The sequence below is a fragment of the Perca flavescens genome, chromosome 9 (assembly GCF_004354835.1).
Source record: "Perca flavescens isolate YP-PL-M2 chromosome 9, PFLA_1.0, whole genome shotgun sequence".
In the NCBI taxonomy this organism is placed as follows: domain Eukaryota; kingdom Metazoa; phylum Chordata; class Actinopteri; order Perciformes; family Percidae; genus Perca; species Perca flavescens.
In genome coordinates, this window is record NC_041339.1 from 2995818 (window position 1) to 3020129 (window position 24312).

Consider the following 24312-nt stretch of genomic DNA (forward strand, 5'->3'; position numbering starts at 1 on the left):
GCCTCACATTCAACATGCCCAGACATGTCTGAATCTGCCTCCTCAAAGCCATTCAAAGGCCTCCTCCTGGCTTAGTGACTGAGATCTGGGTTGCTGTGTTAAGATTGTTATGAAAGGATATTGTTCAACTGTGGTAAGTTTTCAGCAATCATTTCCCCCTTTATCTTGATGATAGTGAGATAAACAGTAGAATAATGGGCTGTTCCTGAATTATTTGATTGGCCAATAAATTTGCATTGTATTAAAAGTACCCTTTGAGTTTTTGAACTCTAGTGGCACCAGCAATGTTCTTACCAGAGTGGGTCTCTGTTATGTTTTGTATCCTACACGAGGACGCAAATGTGCGACGCGTTACACATTCCTGCCACCAGTTTCAAGCAGTTCTGCTGATTGACATTTGGTGGCTGTAATGCAATAGCAATGCACCCACAGAGGACAGAAAAGACCGCCAGCACGGAAACACTAAACCTGCAATAACTGATTTTATTGGCCACTTGGGAGCAGCAGAAACAAGTTATAAACGCATCATGGACTTATACCTTTTAAGTTGATATGGCAAACTTGTTAGCAAAAGTTCCGTATTTACAGGTCCAGCAGTTACGGAACAACATTATAATTCATTTGGAGTCATGTTTCTGGCCACCTTTCCATCTTTCCAATTTCCCATCCTTTAGCTCATTTTTGGTCTCTGCCAACTCCTGAAGGCTTTTTAGCTGCTAAATGCTCAGCTATGTTCATCAGGTAGTTGCTAAATGTTCCATCTGTTGTTTGCTGTAGAGCAGGTAGTGTACTGTAGGTTTTGAGAGCTGTTTTGCTGCCGGCTGCTGAGCGGTGAGAGTGAACCAAAACAGTTAGGTTGTGAGACGGACAGCTAAACAATGATCTGAAACTCACTATAGCCGATTCCGATATCTACATTCAGGTAGCTCCTGATACCAAGCACTGATCCGATACCAGTGCTCTCAGTGAACTCATTTTATGTAAATACATGTAATTTTATGTATGGTAATTTGAGTCTGCGGTTGCTGTGACTTAATTGGTTTAACTATAACTGAATGTGGAACCATTTAATCCTGACACATTTAATGTGGATTTGTCATGTCATGGCCGATACCCGGTCTGCTTTATAAGGTCAGTATCTGCACCAATACCCATCCAGTGTATTTGATCGGTGCATCCCTACACATGAATGTAAACAATGCACGATTTGAAATATTCAACAAATCGGCCGAGAAAACGCTTAAAGAAATGCATCTGTTGGACCTTAAGGATGCTTTGTTCACAAGAAAACACGGTGCACCTTTAAGCCAAAAGTTGAGCCAGGTTCAACTTTTTTGCCAAACAGCCTTCTGTACCTACCCTCTATATTGCGACACCGCACTGAAAGAAATGAGGGCACCATGTTTTTTTGCCTCTAGTCCATCCTTTTCTTCCAAGGTTTATTTTTTACACAACTTTCAAAAGCTCAAATAATGTATCTTTTTTTTTGAAGGATCAAAGAGTTGCTTTCAACCAGTGGCGCTTAATTCATAAAGCCAATCCGTGCTGAGTGTAGTTGCATGGTTGTGTCACTACAGCAGTGATGTAACACATTGTGGACTCTATTGACCACATCTAAAAGAGAACCTCCCAGTGAGACAGTTGTCTTGTACTTTGCTTTCTTATAAAAAAAAAGGCTGACAGGCTACAGGAGGCTGCAGAGGAGAGGCAGCAGCCCAGCCTGGCTGCACCGAGCACGGGGCAGCATGCCTCTGCAGCGCCCCTCCCTCCCTCTGCGGGCTCTGGGAGATGCGAGAGCTCCTGACAGCCACATTATTCTTTAAAAGCGCCAGCCGCTTCTGGAGCTGTCAGCTTGTTCAGCAGTAGTGGTGCTTGTGGTGGTTGTCGGCGCTCAGCCGGCCGGACCTAAAGTGCTGGTGCAGCGTCATTTGGTGTCCCCACTGCATGTACACTCACGTTAGGGGGAGGGTGGGGGGGGGGGTGGGGATGGAGGGTCAGAGGGGAACACTCGTGACTGCTTCCTGGTTTCACAGGTGGGAGAACTGGAGGGAGAGGGCTGATCACATCATTGGGCATTAACACACACTTACATCGGGCTATATTTAACCTCCCTCTCCTTCCATTTCTCCTTGACTGCATAATGTACCTGCCCTCTCAGTGACTTTCTCTCTCTGTGTTTATCTACTGTTCTCCACAAAGAGAGATTTTATGGATTGGTGGAAAAAAAACACAAGGCAGTAGAGCTAATTGGTTAATAGGATTTCTATCAGAGACCATTAGAAAGAACAAAGACTGTATTTCGAGGTTGAACAAGCGCCTGGGTTATACGTTCTAAGTCTGCAGGTGTAAAAGTATGCTCGAACATAGATCACTGGCATCTGTTTTTGTTTACTGGGTGACTACGTAACTGTGACTAGAAAGCTCTCGACTGTCTATTGATTTTCAATCTGTCACTCTGGCAAACACACACTCCCTCACTGGCGTCCGATAACTACGGGGTAACATCCGTTCGCCCACTCACACTCACTCTTCTTGGAGCTGCTGCGGGCGGCCAGGCTGGTCGTGCTGCCTGACTGACTGTTGTCCTCCATGCTGGGGTCGAAGGCGGGGTTGACCAGACCGGGCTCGTCTGACAGGAGGGCCACGGCGGCCGAGGCGGGGCCGTCATTGGGCAGCGTGGCGATGGTGAGTTCTGACGTGCTGTCGGTGCATTCGCCCTCCTGCGAGCGTCGCTTCCTGTCTGCTGAGAGCCCATAGTGAGAGGCCCCTTTACACCTGCACACAGGGGTCAAAAGGTCAGTCTCGGACTCAGATCACACAATCGGCATGGCACATTTAATACGGGGCATGTTGATGAAATGATAACATTGATGATCTGACACAGGATGCTCAGATTCTTTAGTGTCGAACGGGCATTGACAGCATCACTTTTAACAAATACGTGTTACGGGGCGCCCTGGTGGCTCGCCTGGTTGAGTGTGCACCCCATGTGCTGGGGCTCGGTCCTTGCCACAGCGGCCCAAGTTAGATTCAGCCCATCCATTAAAAGGTAAAAAAAAAATAGCCCGAAAATATATTTACAAAAACGAAAAACAAATTCATGTTACATCTAATGAAAAGGTCACATTCTCGAGATAAAGATGAGAATCTGAGGAGATCTCCTCCAGCCGGAGGCTTTGTCTGCACGCTGACCTCTATCTTCTGCTATGGGACTGCCTCACACAAAGATCCACACAGCCTATACAATAACAACTGTGGCTGAATATATTCCCTGGCGCGCTCATTCAGAATGTATGCAGCACCTCTCTGAGCATATTTCACATTTACTCTCATAAAGAAAAAGAAATACTCATTTCTGTTGCTTGCACACTTTCATTAGTGCCAGTGTCGGTAATAATCACATGTAGGATGGATTTTCTCTGTGGCTGCGAGTGTGAGCATCACTGACAGATGATTGTATACAAATGTAAGAAAACTCCCGCTAGACCGGAGGGAGCTAGGGTGCGGCAACTGACACAACGTTTGAATATAAAACCGAGATCGTCTGAATGTTGTTTTTCTCAAAAACAAATCTAATTCCTAAGTTCCAGATGTCTTCTACCTGTCAAAAACACCACAACCACAACACATTTTCAGTCTCTCTCTCTCTCTCTCTCTTCACACTGACAATATTAAATTGGGAATGTTTGTGTATGAATTAAAGATATCCCTACAGAGAAGGGTATCGTATTGTTAAAGAATTCTCCTCCATCTGTAAGTCATGAAGGCTTTGAGCTGACGCTTCATCAGAGGCAGGAATAACACTGGCTCGTCTCTTCTGGCTGTCTCAGCGGAGCCATCAGCGCAAACATTAACTGGGTTTTAATGAGCTGGATCAAACCCAGGCACTGCTTCAACAGTAGCTCAGAAAAACAAGAGGAGTGGCATCCATTCTCCTCTGCTGTAAGATGGGCTGGGCACCAGTGGACTTTACAGCACATGGAGGACATCAAGCCAAAAAAGGAGGTGTTTAGTAAAAGCAAGGTAAAATGGTGGCCATCATTGCAGAGTGACTAAAGAAATAGAGCCAAACAGTGACCACCCACTTTTTGAACGGCTCTTGTTCTGGAAGTGATTTTCACCATTCAATATCTCCTTTGATGTTTCATTAAAATGAGTTTTAAGCCTGGAACCAAGCCAACTAGCTGCAAGTTGAATCGTGACCATAAAACATTTGATTCGCCGCAAAAGAACATTTTGAAAATGGCAAAAAAGGCAAGGGTACAATACTGTACAGAAATTAAACTAAAATAAACATTTTGTACATCCCTAAACATTTTTGCACATCATACACTAAACCATTCAGACGCTTTTTTTATTTTTTATATATTTGTTTCCATAATTATTGTTTATTTCATATTAATGTTTAATATGTCTATGTATGTGCCAACCACCAAGGCAAATTCCTTGGTGTTACTTACTTGACAATAAATCCTTTTCTGATTCTGAGACAATGGTAGCAGCTCGCTATAGCTGTTCGCGGGTGCGGTAAACATTTCCATGGTAACAGCAATCCAATCAGAGTCGCTGTTACGCTTAGGATTGTGGGCAGTGTAGTACTTCTCCATTAGCCTGACAAGCCAGACCCACATCAAGATTGAGATGAGTTCAATTTGAGGGGCGGGATAAACAGTTGTCTTTCCAATTCCCTCTGCACGCAATAGGATAGCACTACAACCAACCAGAGCAACCTTTATTAGAAAGCAGATAGACGTGAAAGGGGGAGAGAGATGGGGGATGACACGCAGCAAAGGGTAGCAGGTCAGTTTTGAACCCTGCGCTGCTGCAGGACTCTGCCAATATGGGGCGAACGCTCTTACTGGGTGAGCTAGAGGCTGTCCCTCATCTTCTTTTTTTAAGAATGACTTCAGTGCCGTTCTTTGTTCTTTTCTCAAAGAAAAGCTGAACTTCAAGTCTTCCAGAATCGCGGCCAAAGCCGATTCCAAAGACCGCTGTTCGCCAGCTGCAGCCATCTTCTTTGTTTTCAAGTAGAAGGGAATTCACGCGGAACCGTCGCAACTCTGCCCTCATTATGTTAAGCCCGCCCATTGACTCTATACACGATGTGATTGGCCTGACTACATGTAGAGTTGTTTTTTCCAGCTCCCAAGCCAATGGAGAGTTACTAGACTGACCCTGGCTGCAAATTACATTTGCTGCCGCTAATGTGCGTCTAGATTTCTAGGCTACTTCTCCATTACATTGCGACTAAAACATGTTTTACGTAAGTTGATATCATACAGACTTGTGGCTTCTACAGGGGCATAAACCTTCGTTTCACAATCTCATAACACGTGGTAAGTCTAGAAGGTTTAGACATTATGGCTAATAATCCAAATTCTTATGAAGAACATGAATGGGGATTTTTATTTCCCGAACCAAAATGTTAAGCTCTATAAGATTACATCCTGGTCAGCCATTTGCAGTCGAGGAAGGCCATCGGCCCCCTTGGAGCACCACATCAACCAGAAGCAGCGTTTTGTCTCAATAACAGAGCTGTCAAAGTGGGTCATGCACTCTGACCATATCTCACAGCGAAAATCATTTCATCCTGAAGTGGGTTCTATATCTCACTTGTAGCCACGGGTCAGACTCCCAGGTAGATACAGCATTACACAAAGCTGAGGTACCTATTGATCTCACTCAAAGCTCTGTGACATATACTGTAGCACTGCATGTGTGTGGGCAGTGCCATCGTGAGTTATTCCTTTAGTTCAATTGATTGCTATCAAGCACGTCCGTGCAGCAACATACCACTTAACTGAGTGAAGTGGTTGAATAAAGCAATTTTTTAATCAACAGCAGAGGAGATGGCAGCGCTGCAGTCTTTGACGGGGCAGAAGCTTTTCCTTGTGTCACTCAATATCAAAGGAGAATAATTAAAGCTGGGGTGCAGCTTGAAAACACTATTGCTGCTCACATAACTGTGTTCAAGTCCCCCAAATGAGTTCCTGTGGGCAGAAGTTTAAACAAAATGTGTACATGTGCAGGTTCACATACACTTGGTGCAATGTGCAATTTTCCTCACGTTTGAGGTGACAGGGCACTTGCAAAGTTGTTTCACCTTCTTAAACAGAGGAAATATATCAGATCAACCAGCTAACATGGACACAAAATATTATTTACCGATGTGGAGATTTTTGATGGTAATGCCATTTCCAAATGAACCAGAACAGTCTACCACTTTAGCTTTATCATAGGAAAAAAATGCCTGCACGCACACTGACAAAAGAAGTAGAAAAAGCTCTTTGGATGCAAAAAGAGTTTATTACTCGTGCTAAAGGTGACACAATGTGTTTTCACTCTAATTTCTCCCAGCTGGTGTTAATATCTTCATCTATATAAATAGCTTTCACTCCCTCACAAAGTCGCATGTTCCAGCATTGACTGTAAACCCTTTGCTGTGAACATTTGCTTCCTTTTTTTTCTTGACACACACAGACACATGCACAACACACACACAAAACTCAACAAACACATTGCATGCTGTAACCTTTAAGCTTCTCTCACTGTCACACAAGGAAGCCTCTTATATAACACACACACACACACACACACACACACACACACACACACACACACACACACACACACACCTTTGATAGGCTTGTATAGGACTTCTGGTCCAAGCTGTCTGTATGGAATTGAAGACTCTTAGACAGCATTCCCCTGTTTGAGCATGGGTAGTGGAAAATGGAAAACCACAGTCAGTCAGTGGAGATGGGCAAATACCGTTGAATACAGGTTACATTCAGTTACATAAATCTTACAGACCACCCAAACCTTAGCTAAATGTCTGTCCAAGTATTACTGTAATGAATGCACACCACACATTGAATTTGAGCAAGGACGCTATTAAGGTGTTCATTTCTAAAAACACGTACTGTGATTGTAGAGCTCGGACACAAAGGATAAAAACCAAAGAAAAATATATTTAGAGCTGTCACAGGGGAACAACAATGCAAGTTGAAGTCTTTTTGGAGTCCCAGAAACATAGAGGCTATTACAACACAGTCTCTGAGACAGCAGCACCCAGACATTGTTTCATGTGCCACTGGTTTATCAAAGGTCTCCCGTTAATTAAAATCTCCTTCCTCCGGGGGACAAAAGTTGCCTAAGAGGCCCGCCATATCTCAGCTGTTTCGAGTTTTTAATGTCTAGGCCACAGTCTGTGCTGTCTGAGGTTAGAGGCAGGGAAGCATGACAGAAACCCCTTGTGTCCCCTCACCAGGGTGGTCCTGGAGCTTTAGAGCCAAGGTAAGCGGGCCAATTAGGTCTGCACACCGGAGACGTGCAGTGCGTCGAGAGAGCAACGCATGCAAAGACACCCAGATGTATACACTCTCCCTCCTTATTTTTTCTCTCGGGAATAAACATCCTTTTTGTGTATAATCGTGAAACTTTGAGTGCTCGCGCAAAGCCGTTCCTTTCTCATACAGCATCATTTTTTTGAGGGGATGATCACTGAGCTTAGCCGATGATCATTAACACTGCAGTATCAGTGCCTCAGTCAGCACAGCCTCAGTTATCACATCATCTCTCTAAACCCCGGGATCTGTGGTGAGATAGGGAGCGAAGACACCAAAACCTCCTCAGCAGCACTCATTCTCGCCTCCTCCCTTACCCTCTTCTACCTCCTACACATTTATCCTCCGCTCTCTCCGGCGCACTAACAATTACCCATGATGCTTTCGGCAACGTGGCGGTCGTGCCGGAGCTCCCTGGCTGTGACACAAACAGCCCTCTTCTTGTGATGTGAAATAAACACCAGCTCACAACTCATCAAAGCCTGTGAGATTCTCCAATCCTCTTTAGGGGTGAGTGGATTATCCTTCCTAACCCAAATACTCTCCCCGCTCCCTGACTGCCGCGGACAATCGTGTTGGGCCACACTCCGCATACAGCATGAATTACCTCTGCTGAGGTGACAATTCCAGGTCAGGCAGTCAGATACAGAAACCAGGCTGTGTCTCTGGGCTTATGTTCACACACTGCGGGCGTGTGATGAAATGCTTTGGAATCTCAAAGCATTGTTTAGTCACCAAAATCACCCTACGGTGGGTCTGTGGGGGGATACAGCCGGGCTGACCTGTGTATGACCAACAGCTGGACTCATTTTGTTTAGTTGATGAGCTCTTCTTCCTCTTCTTCCTACAGTACATCTGAAAGCAGCAGCGGGCAGTTGTTACCAGTGTTGCAAGTTGCAAGTCTCATGCAAGTCTCAAGTCACAGGTTATGTCAAGCCAAGTCAATTTGAGTCCTTAGTTAAGGCAAGTCAAGTCCCAAATTGCTGATTGCTGTTACGTGTTGCCAGGAGTTTGACTGACAGCCAATCACATACTGGGGAGCTTTTTGAGTCGTCCAATCATGATTTACAGTTAAACACTGAATCATTAAATTATAGTATTTTATATTTAACATTCAAACTAATGAATACATGTAAGTCATCCGAGTCATCACGCCTAAAGTCCAGTCAAGTCTAACGTTATTAACTTAAGTCTTAAGTCCAAGTCGAGTCTCAGTCAATTTAAGTTTTTGTCAAGTCAAGTCGCAAGTCATCAAAACAGTGACTCAAGTCGACTCAAGTCCAAGTCAACAACTCTCAAGTCCAAATTTCTGGTTGTTACTGACACCGACTTTCTAATGCTTTTGAAAATATACCAGCGACACCTGACATGTAAAAAACCGTGAGAAAAGAGTCCCTGGTTGCATTTTAAGCCCAGAGGTAGCGTGCAGGTTGGAATCCAACAAATGTGTGTGTGTGTGTGTGTGTGTGTGTGTGTGTGTGTGTATGTTATATAGGAGGCTTCCTTGTGCGACAATGATAGAAGCTTAAAGGTTACAGCATGCGATGTGTGTGTTGAGTTTTTTACAACAACAAAAAAGAACAGCATTTTAATTTCCTTTAACTGAATGCCTGTGGACAAAGAACTAAAGAATCGACAAATCATAAGAGAAGCCAGGAACTCACTCTGGCCCCTTCCTTCTCTACCAAATTTCCCATCAAGCTCATAATTAAGACAAACAATGCTAAGAAAAGAGTCGTTAAAATCCTGGAATGTTTTATGGACCCTGGCTTTACTCAACGTCTAATCCAGCTGATTCAGGGATGGAACTCCTGAGAGTCTGCCCTTAACAGCTTTTGGCTAAGATAAGCATGCTTTCCACCAGGCTGAGCAGGGTAAAAAAATAAAGCACACACACAAACACACACACACGTTCACAAAGTAGCCGAACAAGAACGCTGTTGCGATATGGGGAGGGGGTGGCTTTCATTAATTGAATTTATGGAAATAAAGGCTTGAATTAAACATGTTTTTTTTCCTTGATTAGATCAGTATATCAGTTACTTCTTTATCACACTTGGGCCACGTGCCAAACACATAAAGTAAAGTTTGATTGGGAGGGAATAGACAGGATGATAGATAGAGAGAGAGAGAGAGAGAGAGAGAGAGAGAGAGAGAGAGAGAGAGAGAGAGAGAGAGAGAGAGAGAGAGCGACATCAAGACAGACAGAGTAATCCAGTTAATGATGAACTAGAGGAGTGTTAATCAGAGGATGCGCTGGTGTGTTGATTGGATCCGCCTGCTGTGAGGGGTAATCCCATCTGCTGAACGAGGAGGGGCCGAGACCGCAGCTAGAGGGGACAGTCTCAGCTGTGGGAGGACATTTTTGGCCAAGCTCGTTTCTAAACCAGATTTGCTAAATTAAAGTAGGAGGCAAGGTTTAGCCGGGTGTGACTTTTTACAGCCTTTGAATAACGCATACAGAAACCAATGTGTACAGCAGCCCACACGGCTCATATAAATCCTGTCTTTGTGTTTGAACTCGCCATTGTGTGCGCTCCTGTGCAACGAGTAATGGCTCGGCAGGTTTGGCACGCTTAATACATCTGTGTGTTTACGAGCACTTTACGAGGCCTCCCGGTCAAACGCTGTGTCAGTCCGGTCAGCCCGTTAGTTACAGTCCAAACTCTGACTCATGGTTTTTCAGCCGATCCATAGGTACGATCATCAGTCGAGCCCTGACCTCATGATCGGGGCTGAAAGAACATTTATGCAGCATTTATTGTGTCAGTATCTGGTTTCAACCAGATACTTTTTTTGTCAACAGAGAGGGAGAGCACATCTGATTTATTCTCTACTCTCTGGCTAAGATGGACCTCTGCCTACTAATACACCTTACATATGTTCACCTTAACAGCCCTGCAGTTAAATACTATGTGGAGACAGCTCTATCTGTAATCCCCTCCACACTACAGTACAGAATATAGTTATAGAGAATCCCCACTAGGCTGCTCTATCACATTGCTCTTGGCACCTTTTAGTCTATATATCTCACTCTACGCAGTGATTCCCAAACAGGGGGTACTTCTGCAGTTGCCATGGGGTAAATGGAAAGATTGTAGCCAACTACTGTCATTTTAACATTTTAAAATTATCATTTGATTAAAAGAGTATGCATATTAACATTAAGTAAATTGTAGTTATAAGTAGGGCCACACAAAATCTACAGACTCACAATTTTCTGCAGATTTAAAACAAATAAAATAAAAATAAAAACTCAGAATGTTAACACATCTCCACCCCAAACAGCAAAACAGTCCACTAAATTCCCCCAGCTTTTGTCTTTCCTTCTACAGATTCTCTCCTTGGTTCTGGTTATAAGCACTAGACAAATGGTCAAAATAGTTAGCTAAAAGTAGAGTTAGTTGCTGATTGGTCACATATTCCTCATTACATTCTTAGTATTAGTAGCCTGTTAGGCTAGTAGTAGTACGGTTGCTGACCCAACCAACCTTAATATCGGTAGTTTAATTGTATGAGAAACAATATCCACTTTTATATAATGAATGGTATACAATTACACATTTGGAACATACACTGGGAATCGATGAAGGGGTATGTGAGTTCAGCTGACCAAAAAGGTTGGGAACCACTGCTCTACGCACTAGCCTTTGGCAGTGTCCTGGTTTCCCTACATCCACGTGCCATGGTACAACTGCCTGGAACACAGCCAGCACTGGTCAGCTGAACCCAAAGCCCTGGCACCCAGTAGGGCACCGTTCACGTGAGAGATTAACTCTACGCTGCTGTCCTCTCTGCTGTCAGTTCCACTCTGCCGGCTCCCTGCTCTGCAGGCCGCCCATATACATCCCCTCATACAGATAAGCCTGCTGCAGACAGGAGACTGTAGAAAATATTCATGTTCGACATGCCATGCCTCAAAGACCCCAAACACCAGCCGGGACTTTGAGCCAACCAGAGGCAAAGGTTAACAGACAAGTATTTTCACAATACACACATCTTCAGGGATATGGCTGAGGAAGTAGGGCACTTGATGTGAATGATTCAGCACAGATATGAGAGTACACTGCATTGCGGAAACAAATGTCTTATATTTAAGTTTAGTAAAATGCTTTTGGGATAAAAACACTAAACTCAATCTTGTCTTTAAAGCTATAGTGCGCGATCACCGAAGGCTTGTGTCATCCAGATGTGCCGACAGTGTTGTTGTCATTACTCATTTAAAAAACAATCCCTTGTTTTACAAAAAATTTTCACTGAAATGTGTTTCTTAAAACATTTTATTCGCCAAATAGGCCATTGCAGTTGCTGATCGGTCAGTTTAGAAGATCTTCACAAACTTTTAAGTGGCGGTGGGCTGATAGCCTCATGAGACCGTCCTGATCTCGCGAGCTCCAGTTTTCCCCTCGCAGATCAGTCTGGCATCTTGAGATAGAGAAAATTTGGAGCTGTTAGCCAAACGACCGGGCCAATCAGTGTTTGTTTTGAGGTGGGTTAGGTGGTGATAGACGGATGGTTTATCCAATCAGCTAACCAGTATTTTCAGACAGCGGTAGCCCTAATTCTGTTAGCCGCTCGCTAATGCTTTTTTCCTCTTGGATCCTTCTTTTGGAATATGGACCTGAAATGGTGCCTTTTATTCCTAAATTCTCGTTACACAAATGGCAAATATCCTTTACCGACATGTTGCTAGCTTGCTGAGCTAACGAGCTATGCTTTGCCTGCAGCAGCAGGGGCTTGTGGTTGTATTTTCATACGCTTCGTGGATCTGATTGGTTGATTTGGCCCGTCTATCACCAATATAGGTGATAGACAGATGGTTCATCCAATCAGCTAACCAGGATTTTCGCCCCTTCCCAAAAGTTCTCCAATGGAAAGTTCCCAGATGGAGATGCCGAGCAAATGCGAAGCAATCCATCTGGCGGAGTCAGGTTAGCGAGCTGAGCTGCCCGCTCCTCATTTGCATAAAGTAGCCTGGATTCAACTTTATCCAAATGAGGAGCGGGAAACTTGACACCCCGCTTCTCCAAAGTCTCCACGACACAACCAGAATGCATTGCACGTCTGCTCCCATAGCATTGAATGGGAAGTGGAGAAATGACGCTGACAGTGGACACTATTTCATTCCTCATAGGAGGCCTCGGGGAAGAGCCAGGACTAGGTGGAGGGATTATATCTCCAACCTGGCCTGGGAACGCCTCAGGATCCCCCAGTCGGAGCTGGTTAATGTTGCTCGGGAAAGGGAAGTTTGGGGTCCCCTGCTGGAGCTGCTCCCCCCGCGCCCCGATACCGGATAAGCGGACGAAGATGGATGGATGGATGGATAGGGGCGACAGAAACTATGCAGGATAGCTTTAAAGGCAGGGTTGGTAATGTTGAAACGCTAGCAAGATTTTACATAGCATCTCCTTGGGGGCTCTGGTTAACCCCTCCCCCTGCCCTCAGGGCTCCCGCCCACTAACAGACGAGCACGAGCACCGCTGCTTAGCTGCTTCAGAGCAGATTGGAGAAAGGACCGCAATTTTACTTAAATCTCATTCACAGGTAAGCAAACATCTAATATTATCATACCGAATGTTTAAAACAAACTGACAACTGGCGGCCACGTGCATTCAGCTCAGGCTCGTACACGGGAGGGGTAGGTAGAGTACGTGCAGCAGGGCAAGGAGGCATTTCATTGGTTCTTTCCAAGCGGACCGCGAGGCTGTGATTGGTGGGCATTTTTACAAGATTACAGCAGCTACAGATGACGGATCTTTTTCGCTCCTTTTTCAGAGCCTGTAACTTATTTATTGCTGTTGGGGTGTAAGGACCATTTCAAACAATATATAAATAATAATAATAATAATTTACCTGATGAAGGTCTGGGACCGAAATGTTGTATTTTTCTAAATAAATTATTGCTTGCGTAATGGTCAGTGTGCAGGATTTTCTCTTAACAATTTTTGATCTGTTACTTTTGATCATATCCTACGCACCTGCCCGACCAAAGAGGTGTGCAAAAAAGTTTTCTCACGAAACAATATATAAAGAAGTGTATGTGGAAATAGTTACCAACCCTGCCTTCAAACCCTATCTGCATGCTGACACTTATGCCTGTCCGCCTTGCTGGTGTGCCGTATTTCTGCTTGAGCAGAGACACATGTGAGAGGGCGGCTCTGCTAAAGTAAACACTTTGACCTGCTACTCACTACTGTTCATGAATAAATGAATCCATCCATAATTCATCTGTTCTTTTTTGACTGTGTATTTACACATGCGATGTGCGCTCTTCAATTATACATAGTCAAATGGTGTGTTCTGGCGAGTGTATTTTAATGCATATTTGTTTGCTGTGAAGCATATCATGTAATGTGAGATTCATGCGCACGTCTGTTTGTTTGTGAACAACTTCAGTGTGTCCTCTACATGTGTCCTTGTTTCCTTTCATGCTCGATTGTGTAGTTTGTAGACTTTGCCTACCCATGCATACAAATGCTCCCATGACGGATTCACTGAATGTGCTTGATATTGTAAATCCTGCGAAAAGAAATAATTAAGCAGATTTAATGTTATCTCCTTTTTTAGAGAGATGTGCAAGTTGTTCAGGAGGGTCGGAAGTAGGCTGTTAGCCTGATTTTTATCTCTCAGCAACTCTCCCCCCGGCCCTCTCTGTATTTCTGGCCAGCTTGATACAATGAGACAGTGAGAGCTGCCTCACCACAGAACAGCGATTAATATTTAATCCAAACAAAAGTCTTAAGAGCGAAGACTAATAATAATAATTAGTGCTTAAAACTGCCACCAGGCCAAAGAGGGCATGGCGTGGTGCACTGCCTTTTGACTCGAGATGGACCTGGCGTATACAAATGACTCCTATTGTTCAGATCCAGCGAGCGTGTGGCGGCCGGGCGGCTAATCTTATTAGAATGCATCCATGCTGAAGTCTGGAGCACTAAAAGTGCGCGGAGCTCTTGGTGATCAAACACCTCCTCGATGAGGGCTGAAAGGACGGAAGCTAAGCTAATCATAGTGTTTAAGACATCCCAGCACAGGCCCAGAAATGAACACAGATTAATCATTAATGCTCTACAGGGCTGCACTGTGATCATCAAGGGAGGCCATGTGGACTGGGGGAGGGAACGCAAAGTTTAAGAGTGCGTGTATGTGTGTTACAGTAGGAGTAGTCTGAATTAACGGAAGTAAAGTTCCAGGATGAAGCCTGACATCCTCGCTCTCTGGGCTAGATTTATCAAGCCGCTTGCGCCTTTTTCCAGGCGTTAATTCTTCGCAAAGACTGACTTAACCGATGCGGGCTATTTACAAACAGGGTGCACTTGGGTAAAATGGCAGATTGCCTGCCACATGAGCGAGAAGAGACAAGTTGCGCTTTCAATATGTGTTCGTAGGAGGGTCATGGGGAAAGTGGGAGTTCCACCCAAAAAGGTGGGACGAAACATGTAAAGTGTGCCTAATTATATATTCCACGGTATTTAGAAAGACTGCCAGCATAAGAGCGCGCTTCTATTCTGTGGGGGAAATTCTCCGCCTCTTAAAAGCAGGTCTAAACCAGGAAGCGCGTTTTCCTGTGTGTAAAAATGTACCTCATTCAATGGGCAGCATACTAAAAACTAAATTTAAAAAACGTCTCATATGTATACATGTATACATACATAAAGCCAACATAACAGTATCATAACAGACCACACATACCTTCATTCTCTACAGAGATATGAAGGTCTCAGCTGTATATCTATGCCGTCCACACCTTCCACCTGTTCGGCAACGAGTGTTCAACAGGAGATAGCGTGTCTATTTCTGGTGGACCTGAACCGGTTCTCCTCAATTGCGCCCGGTTGTACGCTAACTTCTCTTTTGTTCTGCGCTTTATGTCTTGCTACCGTTTTTTTTTTCCTCCTCCACTTCTCTCCGTGTAGACGACAACGAGTTGATTTTATTTGTTATGGCAATCCGAATTGAATTTTTTTCCGAGGGTGTGGATGTTCTGCCCTGTAATATGTTCAGGTTTTTTGTTACTTCATGCACTAATAGGTCAATTTCATCATCACTAAATGTACATACATAAATACACGCAGGCCCATTCTTTGCTCTTTTAGAGGTGCGCTAATTACGCTAGAGGGCGGAGTGTGCGCCGATTGCCTGGTGGGTGTCAGTTTGATAAATACTACGCAAAATGAGGAAGCACAGCGTGCACTGTTACCAAACTTGCATAAACAGACGCAGCGTAAACTGCGCTAGTGTTAGTAAATCTACCTCTCTGTGTGTTGCCGCTCTCAAAAGTCTCTTTGCTACGGTGAACAAAGACAGCCTTCGAGCTAGCAAGCTAAACGCTAAAATGGCAGGTTTTAAAGAAAATTTGGATCGTGCAACGAGGCAGACCTGCTGGGTTCTTTCTGCAAAGGATTGTAAAGACTTACTAAGAATATGTTTACAGCATTTACTATCAAACTGGTACGTTTCGGGACAGAGTGGCGGGATTGCCATGGACAAAGCAACGTTCCACAAGGCGTTACACTGGTAAGAGCAAATTACGTTTAACCATGCTCACGTTACGGTATTGTGTGAACAGTTAACTTCATTTATTATTTTATGTGCCGTTTTCTCTTGCGGGTGCAACTGTTCCACTAAAACAAGTTCCTTCCTGAGACCATTTTGCAGAGCCACCATCGCTGCGTCTGGAGCTTAGCCCCACCCAAGACAACTGCGATTGGTTTAAAGAAATGCAAACAACCCAGAGTGTTTTTTTCCTCCTATCCCAGAATGTATGTGTGTTGTAGCAAGACCTTACTCCACAACACTGTGAAGATGAGGTCTGGCAATGCGAGACTAGTATATGTGAGACAAAAGGACAACAATCTAGGTGCTCTCCTGTGTGTGCCAGTGCTGCTTTTTTTATTGGCTCATGCTGACAGAGTAAAACGGCAGTAACCATATTAAGCATTTCATCACAGAGAAACATTTACTCTCCGCCTGCATTGTTAGCACCATCTACACCACGCGCATAGCCAATATAGTCTGTATACAAGCCTACGCTCATTCATGTGTGAGTAAGACAGATTGCAGCCACTCTCATTTTTTCCCACACAATATAAACTCACTGTAGTAATCACATTAAAGTGAAAGAAATCAGAAAAGAAAGGAGGGGAGGGAGAAAGGCGGCAGGAAAAATAGAAAATAGAGGCAGGCACAGACGGTGGTGACTACACTGGGGGGGGGTTTGGGGGCTGGAGGCTGCTCGTGTCAACAATATGGATAAGACAAATGGTGTGCCACTGCTCTCTAGCCAGGCAGAAAAACACCACGTCCGCGTTTGTCTGCTCCCGGTTTCTCTCCCTGTCTTGTCATAATCAGCAAAACACCTCACTGTCACAAGCACAGAAACACACTCCGACACACACACACACACACACACACACACACACTCTGTCTGACTGACTGAGTATTCCTAACTCGGTGGGCAAATCTGATAATTTTATTTACACACAACCCCTCATCGATATGACCCACATACTGTACTGGGCGTGCTGGTGCATCGCCATGGCAGCTGTATGTATGGCCAGATGGAAGGCAGGCACAGGAAGTGACCTTATAACCTCCTGTCTCCTCTCATCTCCCTTCTCCTCTCTGCTGTATGTCCCTGAACCAACCGCTCATCCACTTCATTTCCATTCTTACTGCGTCCCCCTCCCATTCTTCCCTGTATATAATCCAGTGTAAGGATTTCATCTCTGCTAGATCTCTTCTTACGACCCATTCAGTCCGTTTGCCTACAGTACTTAGCCCCTTCTTTCCCTCTCCCTCCTCACCTCCTTTTGGCATCCACTGCTGTCCAGTATGGGCTCTTGGTTGTATGCAGGAGCTAAAGTCCCACTCAGTGGAGGGAGCATACAAAATGAATTAATTTGGGATTTGCAAGGCGCTCCATTGTTTCATGTGTTCATGCAGTATAATGGGACATTTCTGTCAGACTGGAGAGAGGAGCGGTAGACCAGCTTGGGGATCAGAGATCTCTGGCTTCACACGGTGCTGCTGAATATAGTCAAAATTAACTCCCACACAAAGAGCGTCTGAGGGACAATAAAGAGAAGGAAACAGCTCAGATGAACAGGAGCCAGACTGTGTGATGTTATGTATTGTGTGGTGTAAAAAGATGATGTTTCGTCTGCTGCTTTGTTGGCTTCTGCTAAAATGATCAGTAAATTATTCAATAAGTTGACAATTTTGATACACTTCTAAAATGTGAGGATTTGCTGTTTCCATTTTCTATAACTGTAACCCGAATATATTTGGGTTTCGGACTGTTGGTTGGGCACAAAAAGCAATGCAAAGATGCCCCCTTGAGCGCTGAGAAATTGCAATGGTCATTTCTCACAATTTTCACCATCTTTTTTAACTAAATGATTCATATATTTTTTCAAAAATAGTCGACGGACCTTGACAATAATCCTTAGTTGCAGCCCTAATGTTGACGCACCCCATGAGAGGTTTGTTTCCATGGCGTCAACATTCGACAACAATTCCCAATGTGACGTGCATCTGTGTGTCAATGGTGATGTAACCGATAAAATATCAATTATAAGGAAAGGCTGTGAAAATGTGCGCCAACAGGTGTGTTCGTTATGTGTTGTTTTACGCACTGATGGGGATTTTAAATACAACAAAGACGATGTGTACAGTATATAAAGGCTTGAACAGATGTGATGCAGTAAGTAGTAAGAGTAGCCAGCTATGAATTTTTAATGCTGAGGTGAAAGCCTATTCCACAAACAAACACACTGTGGTTACAACCGTCCGTATGCTGAACGACACACACACGCACACACACGTACACGCACACACACACACGCACACACACATAAACACAAACACACACAATGTAAACAGTGTATAATGCCTACAACTGTGAGTTAAACGTGTACTGACATTTTGCTCAAATCAATACAGCTGTCACAGACACACTCACATGTCACTAAAGAGAGGTAGAGAGAGATGGAGAGAGTTGCCATGCTGCAGTGCCGTAGCATCCAAACTGTCCTGGACAGCACAAAGCCCTACCTGCTGGCTCTACTGCATCCCCAGTGCCACAACGACCGATGACCAGGGCATTAGGAAGCAATTCTATGATCATTTTCACACCACAGAGGCACACCGTAACTCATGAAGTGATGATCAAAATGTAGATATTGGAAGTTACACACAAAAACGCATGGACATACTGCAAAAACACACAAACAAACGGCTAATAAAAGGGAAAGACATGAACAATGACATTACAGTAACAGCTGCATGAGCTGTTGATGGAGGGGGAGAGATGGGGTGATGTTGGTGAAAAGATGCACGAGGAGGCTGAGTGTTAACTGTACTCACAGCTCAGAATAGAGGATGTGCAGGTTGCCCAAATTGTCTGTGTAGTTGGCCGGGCTGAGCCAGGGCAGGACCAGCAGCAACAGAGCCTTCATGGTCAGCGCTCGGCTCTTTTTCCTCTCTTTTCTCCCTCTTTCTCTCCTCTCTGCACTGTAGCTTTCTCCTCTTCTACACCCCCCTCCTCCCCGTCCTCCTCCTCCACCTCCAATTCTCCGAAACTGGCCGTGCTGACCCTCGCTCCCTCTCCCCAACTTCCTCGCCTGCCTTCCTTCTCCCGAGGGGCTCTCGGATCAGAATTAATCCTTCACTTCCTACCTTTTCAGCCTCTTTTTTTCCCTCTGGTCCCCCCCCCTCTCTCTCTCTCTCTCTCTCTCTCTCTCTCTCTCTCTCTCTCTCTCTCTCTCTCTCTCTCTCTCTTTCTCTCTCTCTCTACCTCTGTGTCTGTGTGAGCTTGGCAGTTTCTTCTTCTGCCTCAGGCTGGCTGCCTGGTCATCTCAGCTGCAGAGGCAAACGGGCCACTTGCCAGAGGTTGAAGATGAAGACGGAGGAGGAGGAGGAGGAAGAAGCAGCAGAGGCAGGCGCAGAGCAGAAGTCCCGTTGTGGCTCAGGAGGAAGAGGAGAAAGTGCAAGAAGAAGAGGAAGGAGACCCATGCAAAGGTGGCACATTTGGAATACAATTTGAGATATGCAGCCCTTTAATCTGCTCTGGGCACTGGCGAGTTGTAAGAGGATTTGCGCTCGTATGCGTGTGTGTGCTTGTCTGTCTCCATCGGTGTGTGCGCGTGCATGCGGCGTGTATGTCAGAGAGAACAGCGCAGGCTGTGACTTATACTGCAGCAGAAACCACTGAGGGGGGAGATGGAGCAGACCAAACAAAGACAGAAGGGGGAGAGAGGTACTGGGTGCTGCTCTGATTGGCTATGCCCTCTTCACACCTCGTACACACACACACACACACACACACACACACACACACACACACACACACACACAGACACAGACACACACACACACACACACAGACAGACAGACACACACACACACACACACACACACACACACACACACACACACACACACACACACACACACACACACACACACACACACACACACACACACACACACACGTACAACCTCTGCATTCACCTCCCCCTGCCTGCACATATGTTGGTCCATGAAGGGGGAGGATAGAGAGGAGGGAGGAGAATATGTTGCCTCCAAGCCCTCACCCCTCCTCTCCAACGATGGACTGCTCCCTGTGCAGCAGATTGGTCCGATCGCTTAAAAGAATCTGCCTTCCATGTGTGGAAAAAAAGAAAAAAACATGACCAAAACACACCGGCAAATCAATATTCTCTGCAGTGATGGAGGCTTGTTATTCTGAGTGAAATAAAAGAGAACGACAGGGCCAAAAAAAAAAAAAAGTAAATCTTGAGGGAACCACTGTCCAAGTGCACATTTCATTAATGCAGTCAGTCATACAATCATTCAATTTTAGGGTATATACAAAGAGAGGGGAAAAGATAAATTGGGATAGGCGATGCACAATAACAAAGGTTAACCCTGACTATCATTACTACCTGATTCAATAGGTTGTGCAGGGATCTTGGGAAGCACTTCCAGCTGGGAAGTGTTGGGGGAAAGGTATGTGTTGATACATGTTGATGGCAGTGATTGGCATTTACTTGAAGGTGTGAAATACAAAAAGCTGTTTGAGGTGCGTATTTATTTCCTCTATCATCCCTTCCTGTTTTTTTTATCTCTTCTCTGTTGTCACTCCCATCTCTCTCTGTCTTTTTCTGTAGTAAACACAAAGCAGGAGGGAGAAATGGTGCTGTAACAACTTTGAATGTGAGCAGCTAATCTATTTTCATTTCATCCTGTCAAATCTCAACCTCAATCTCTTTCCAGTGATATTTATTTAACTATTTCATTGTAAGTAACGAGTCATGTCAATTTTATTTTTAAAGCTCACATTTTAGCATCATAGTACTGTTTCTAATTTTTTTCTTTTCCTTCCTCCCCCCTTTTCCTTTTTTCTCTCTTCTTACATTTTTTTCCCACCGTTTTTCGATTTTCATAGCGCTCCGCTGCCTGCAACCCTCCAGAAAGACACTTAACTGGTGTAAATACCCTGTCTGAATGAATATTTCATGGATGGAGGTAGTGTAGTTACATGCTGAATGTGTGTGTGTGTGTGTGTGTGTGTGTTAATGCATGCGTGCATACTGAAGCATAAGTTATCCTGCGGTATTTGAACAGTGCGCACAGCAACAAGACCACAGGGCACACAGGAAATGGAAACGTAATTGGATTGTGACAGGATGCAGTTTGTGAACAGAAACCAGTCTGCCCCCACAGGAGTCGTTTCATTCACTCGCATATTGACTCACACTCACAAAAACACCATCATAACATACACATACACACATACTCTCCCCCAATTATTACTGTTGATTTTCCACTCACAGCATCCATACCTATGTAATTTCAAAGTGGGTATTTTTAAAGATACGGTAATGGAATTATGCCTTACCAAGACAACCTAGCAAGACAGTGTTATACAGTACGTATATACCAAGGGACCTATCTGTGTGTACATTTATGTTATATTGAATAAAGAAGAGGAAGCTATTGATGCTTTAGAAATGAGCAGATGGTAATCCTAGCACCACGATATCTTGCATGAATTATGGGAACAATTTCTGCTTATTCCTTTTACTGAAGCGAGTGCGAGAGTTAGCTGTATGCTACGCGTTATTATGGAACCCACGCCACTTCTAGGCAAGACCCGCACTTCAATAGCATTCACACACCAGTATTGGCCAGGCGTCCATGCTTACGCAAGGTAACATAACCCGATTTGTTCAGGTCCTATCCCCTGACCAATCAGCTATCCTAACCTTAACCACTTGAGGTCAATGCCTAACCCCAACCAATCGAGCTGCGGGACTTGCCTAGAAGTTACGTGGGATCAAATGCCTCAAATATCTTTTCTCTTTTCTTAGAGCTTTTTGAGGAAATAAATGATGTGGGAACACGTCTACAACAGAGGAATGGGAGGATGACCTGAAGAAGTGGCCTTGGGTTACAGAGCAAACTAATATATTAGCTTAACATTAGCTAAAATGTTAATAAGTTGGGATAAGTTGCATTGTTCTGCCCATTTAGCTTTGTTATTGTTTCCGTTGCTACTGACGGTGAATCACTGAACAATCTGAAAAGTTTTGAGGCTTAGCAGTTCTTCTATCGCACCCAAGGCAACGGGTTCCGCCATCCATTCCAACATACCCCCACTCCCCAAATTGTCGGAGTGTCGGCACTTCCATTGTTTTCAAACGTCCCACCACTCCGACAATTTTTGTTTTCCATTAGTGTTAGGGTTAGGGGTATGGGCTGAAATATGTGCCACCAGAAACTGAATTTGAATCATTTATATTTGAATTTGAATTGCTTAACTTGAATAATTGCATTAAAAAACTGAATTTGCGCTTGATTGCTCTTCCTTCATCCTCCAACTACCCGGATGTCTGTCACAGTAATTTGAATCTGAATTGTGAGAACTGAATGTGAAGATATATACAGAGTTGAATTTTCATTGAGGATCAAATGTTATTGGACTTCAGCTACAAATGAATAAATTCAATTTCAAATTAAACTATTCAGATTCAGTTTTTCAATGCAATGATTCAAATTAAACAATACAATTTCAAATTATGAGATTCAAATTCAGTTTTTCAATGCAATTATTCAAGTGTAGCAATTCAAATTCAAATATAAATGATTCAAATTCAGTTTCTGGTGGCACATATTTCAGCCCATATAGGGGTTAGGGTTAGGGAATAGCAGCATGTCGGAATAGAAGAACGTCGGAGTGGCGGCATGTAACCCAAGGCTACATGGGGCTAACGTGATTAGCAAAACAGGTTAGCTTATCCACCTGCCACCTTAGTTGGCTTAGGCTATAAAGTGGCCAAATCTCTCTTTTTTCTTTTTTTCCCTCTCAGTCTCTCTCTGTATCTCTCAGACTAACAAAGGTCACATAGAAAAGTAACTGCCACATTCATTAAGAACCCTCATTTCTTTTCCAAATTTTCACACAAGCTTTTAAGGACTCCCAGTGGGCTTTGAAAGTGTACTTGAAAACAAGTACATTTTCACACAAAAAGGAGGAAGAAGAAGAAAAGAAACACGATCATGCTCAAGGCAGAACATCAGTAAAACACACACATGGTGCTCTGGGTAAATTAATTTGACTAACACAAAATATATGAGAGCAAGAGACGTTCAGAGAAGAGAAAACCTGTTTTAAGCTGTACATGTAGCCTACATGTAGTGACACGTAACCGGCTAAATAGAAGAAAATACCTGAGCAGTCATCTGTGCAAACCCTTACAGGACAAAGAAACATAGTGGATAAGAAATACCGTTGTTCAAATGGTTTAGATTTTGTACTTCATTGCACTGGTTGTTTCCAGAATTACTGATTTATCCAACCAAAGGCCAATAAAGGTCATGAATGATTACATGAGTATGAAATCATCTCTGACCAGATGGCTGTCTCAGTCATTACAACTCCTGAACCTTTGCCAGATTCTGGGGTATGGCCAGAGACAGAGTGCACTGACATCATGGCCACAAAAATACCCACAGTGAGATAGATCAGGGAAGTACGGTGTCATTTATATCACCAGTCTTGAAATGTATCTCTATGTCTGGATACAGAAAAGATGTAAAGAGAATAGCATGCACCTAACAAATGTGGATATAGTTCAGGTTTGATTAGGTTTAGGCACAGGAATGACTTAGTTAGACTTTGGGAAAGATCATGGTTTGGGTTAAAATGACTATTCTGTTAGGGTTACGAGATCCTTGGTGTCATGGTTGAAATAATGAAAACTCAGTTATTTTTAGGGAACATTTTGGGCTATGAGAAACCTAACTTGACTTTCGGTCGGTAAAGTCCAATATTTGGTTGTTCAATCCAACAATCCTGAGTCATCTGCACATGTTAAAACTTAACAAATACTAGGCCAACAATAATAACCAACTTATTAAACACATACTGTGTAGTCACAATCAGTGGGCCATATTAAAATAAGTGAACAGAATAGAAATGTTGAAGTTTCAGAAACTTTTTCACATCAGACTGTGTAGAGTCGTCCCTCTGGACGTGGCCTCTCACCTCCACAGATAACACCTTCAAACTAGGGGAGAGCTGCTGAATCCTTCTGGGAGTCGGGCTCAGAGCTCCACACCTCATTATGACACTCACACTACATAAAGGAAAAGACTGGGAGATAATGGAGCAAGGTGAAAAAGATAGAGGGAAGGATGGGGTAGAAAAGAAGGTGTAAGAAAGACAAGAAGCAGAGAAAATGCATGCATGTTGGTGGTGGGAAACAAGACAGAACGAAGGGGAAGGAAAAAGAGTTTATAGAGTTTTATAAAGTGCAAATGAATAGGAAACACTGCTGCGTGTGTGTGTGTGTGTGTGTGTGTGTGTGTGTGTTTGTAATGTTTGGCGAAATGCACTAATTATCCCAGAGGCCTTTGGGCTAGGAGAGTATTAATGAGCATTAATGAAAACAGATCCAGA

At 44.0% G+C, this 24312-nt stretch overlaps 1 protein-coding gene across 5 annotated transcripts in view; it reads right to left on the minus strand.

Moving 5' to 3' along the window:
- The window catches only part of lnx1 (ligand of numb-protein X 1), a 62273-nt gene that overhangs the window by 15280 nt on the left and 22681 nt on the right, over positions 1-24312 (minus strand). For 2 of the 5 annotated variants that reach the window (XM_028588348.1, XM_028588347.1), the window contains exon 3: positions 2522-2775. In XM_028588348.1, coding sequence (XP_028444149.1) covers positions 2522-2775 — 254 coding nt within the window. Of the gene's footprint in view, positions 1-2521; positions 2776-18713; positions 19089-24312 lie in introns of those variants that run through there. The other 3 variants (XM_028588351.1, XM_028588350.1, XM_028588349.1) reach the window with 3 other exon arrangements.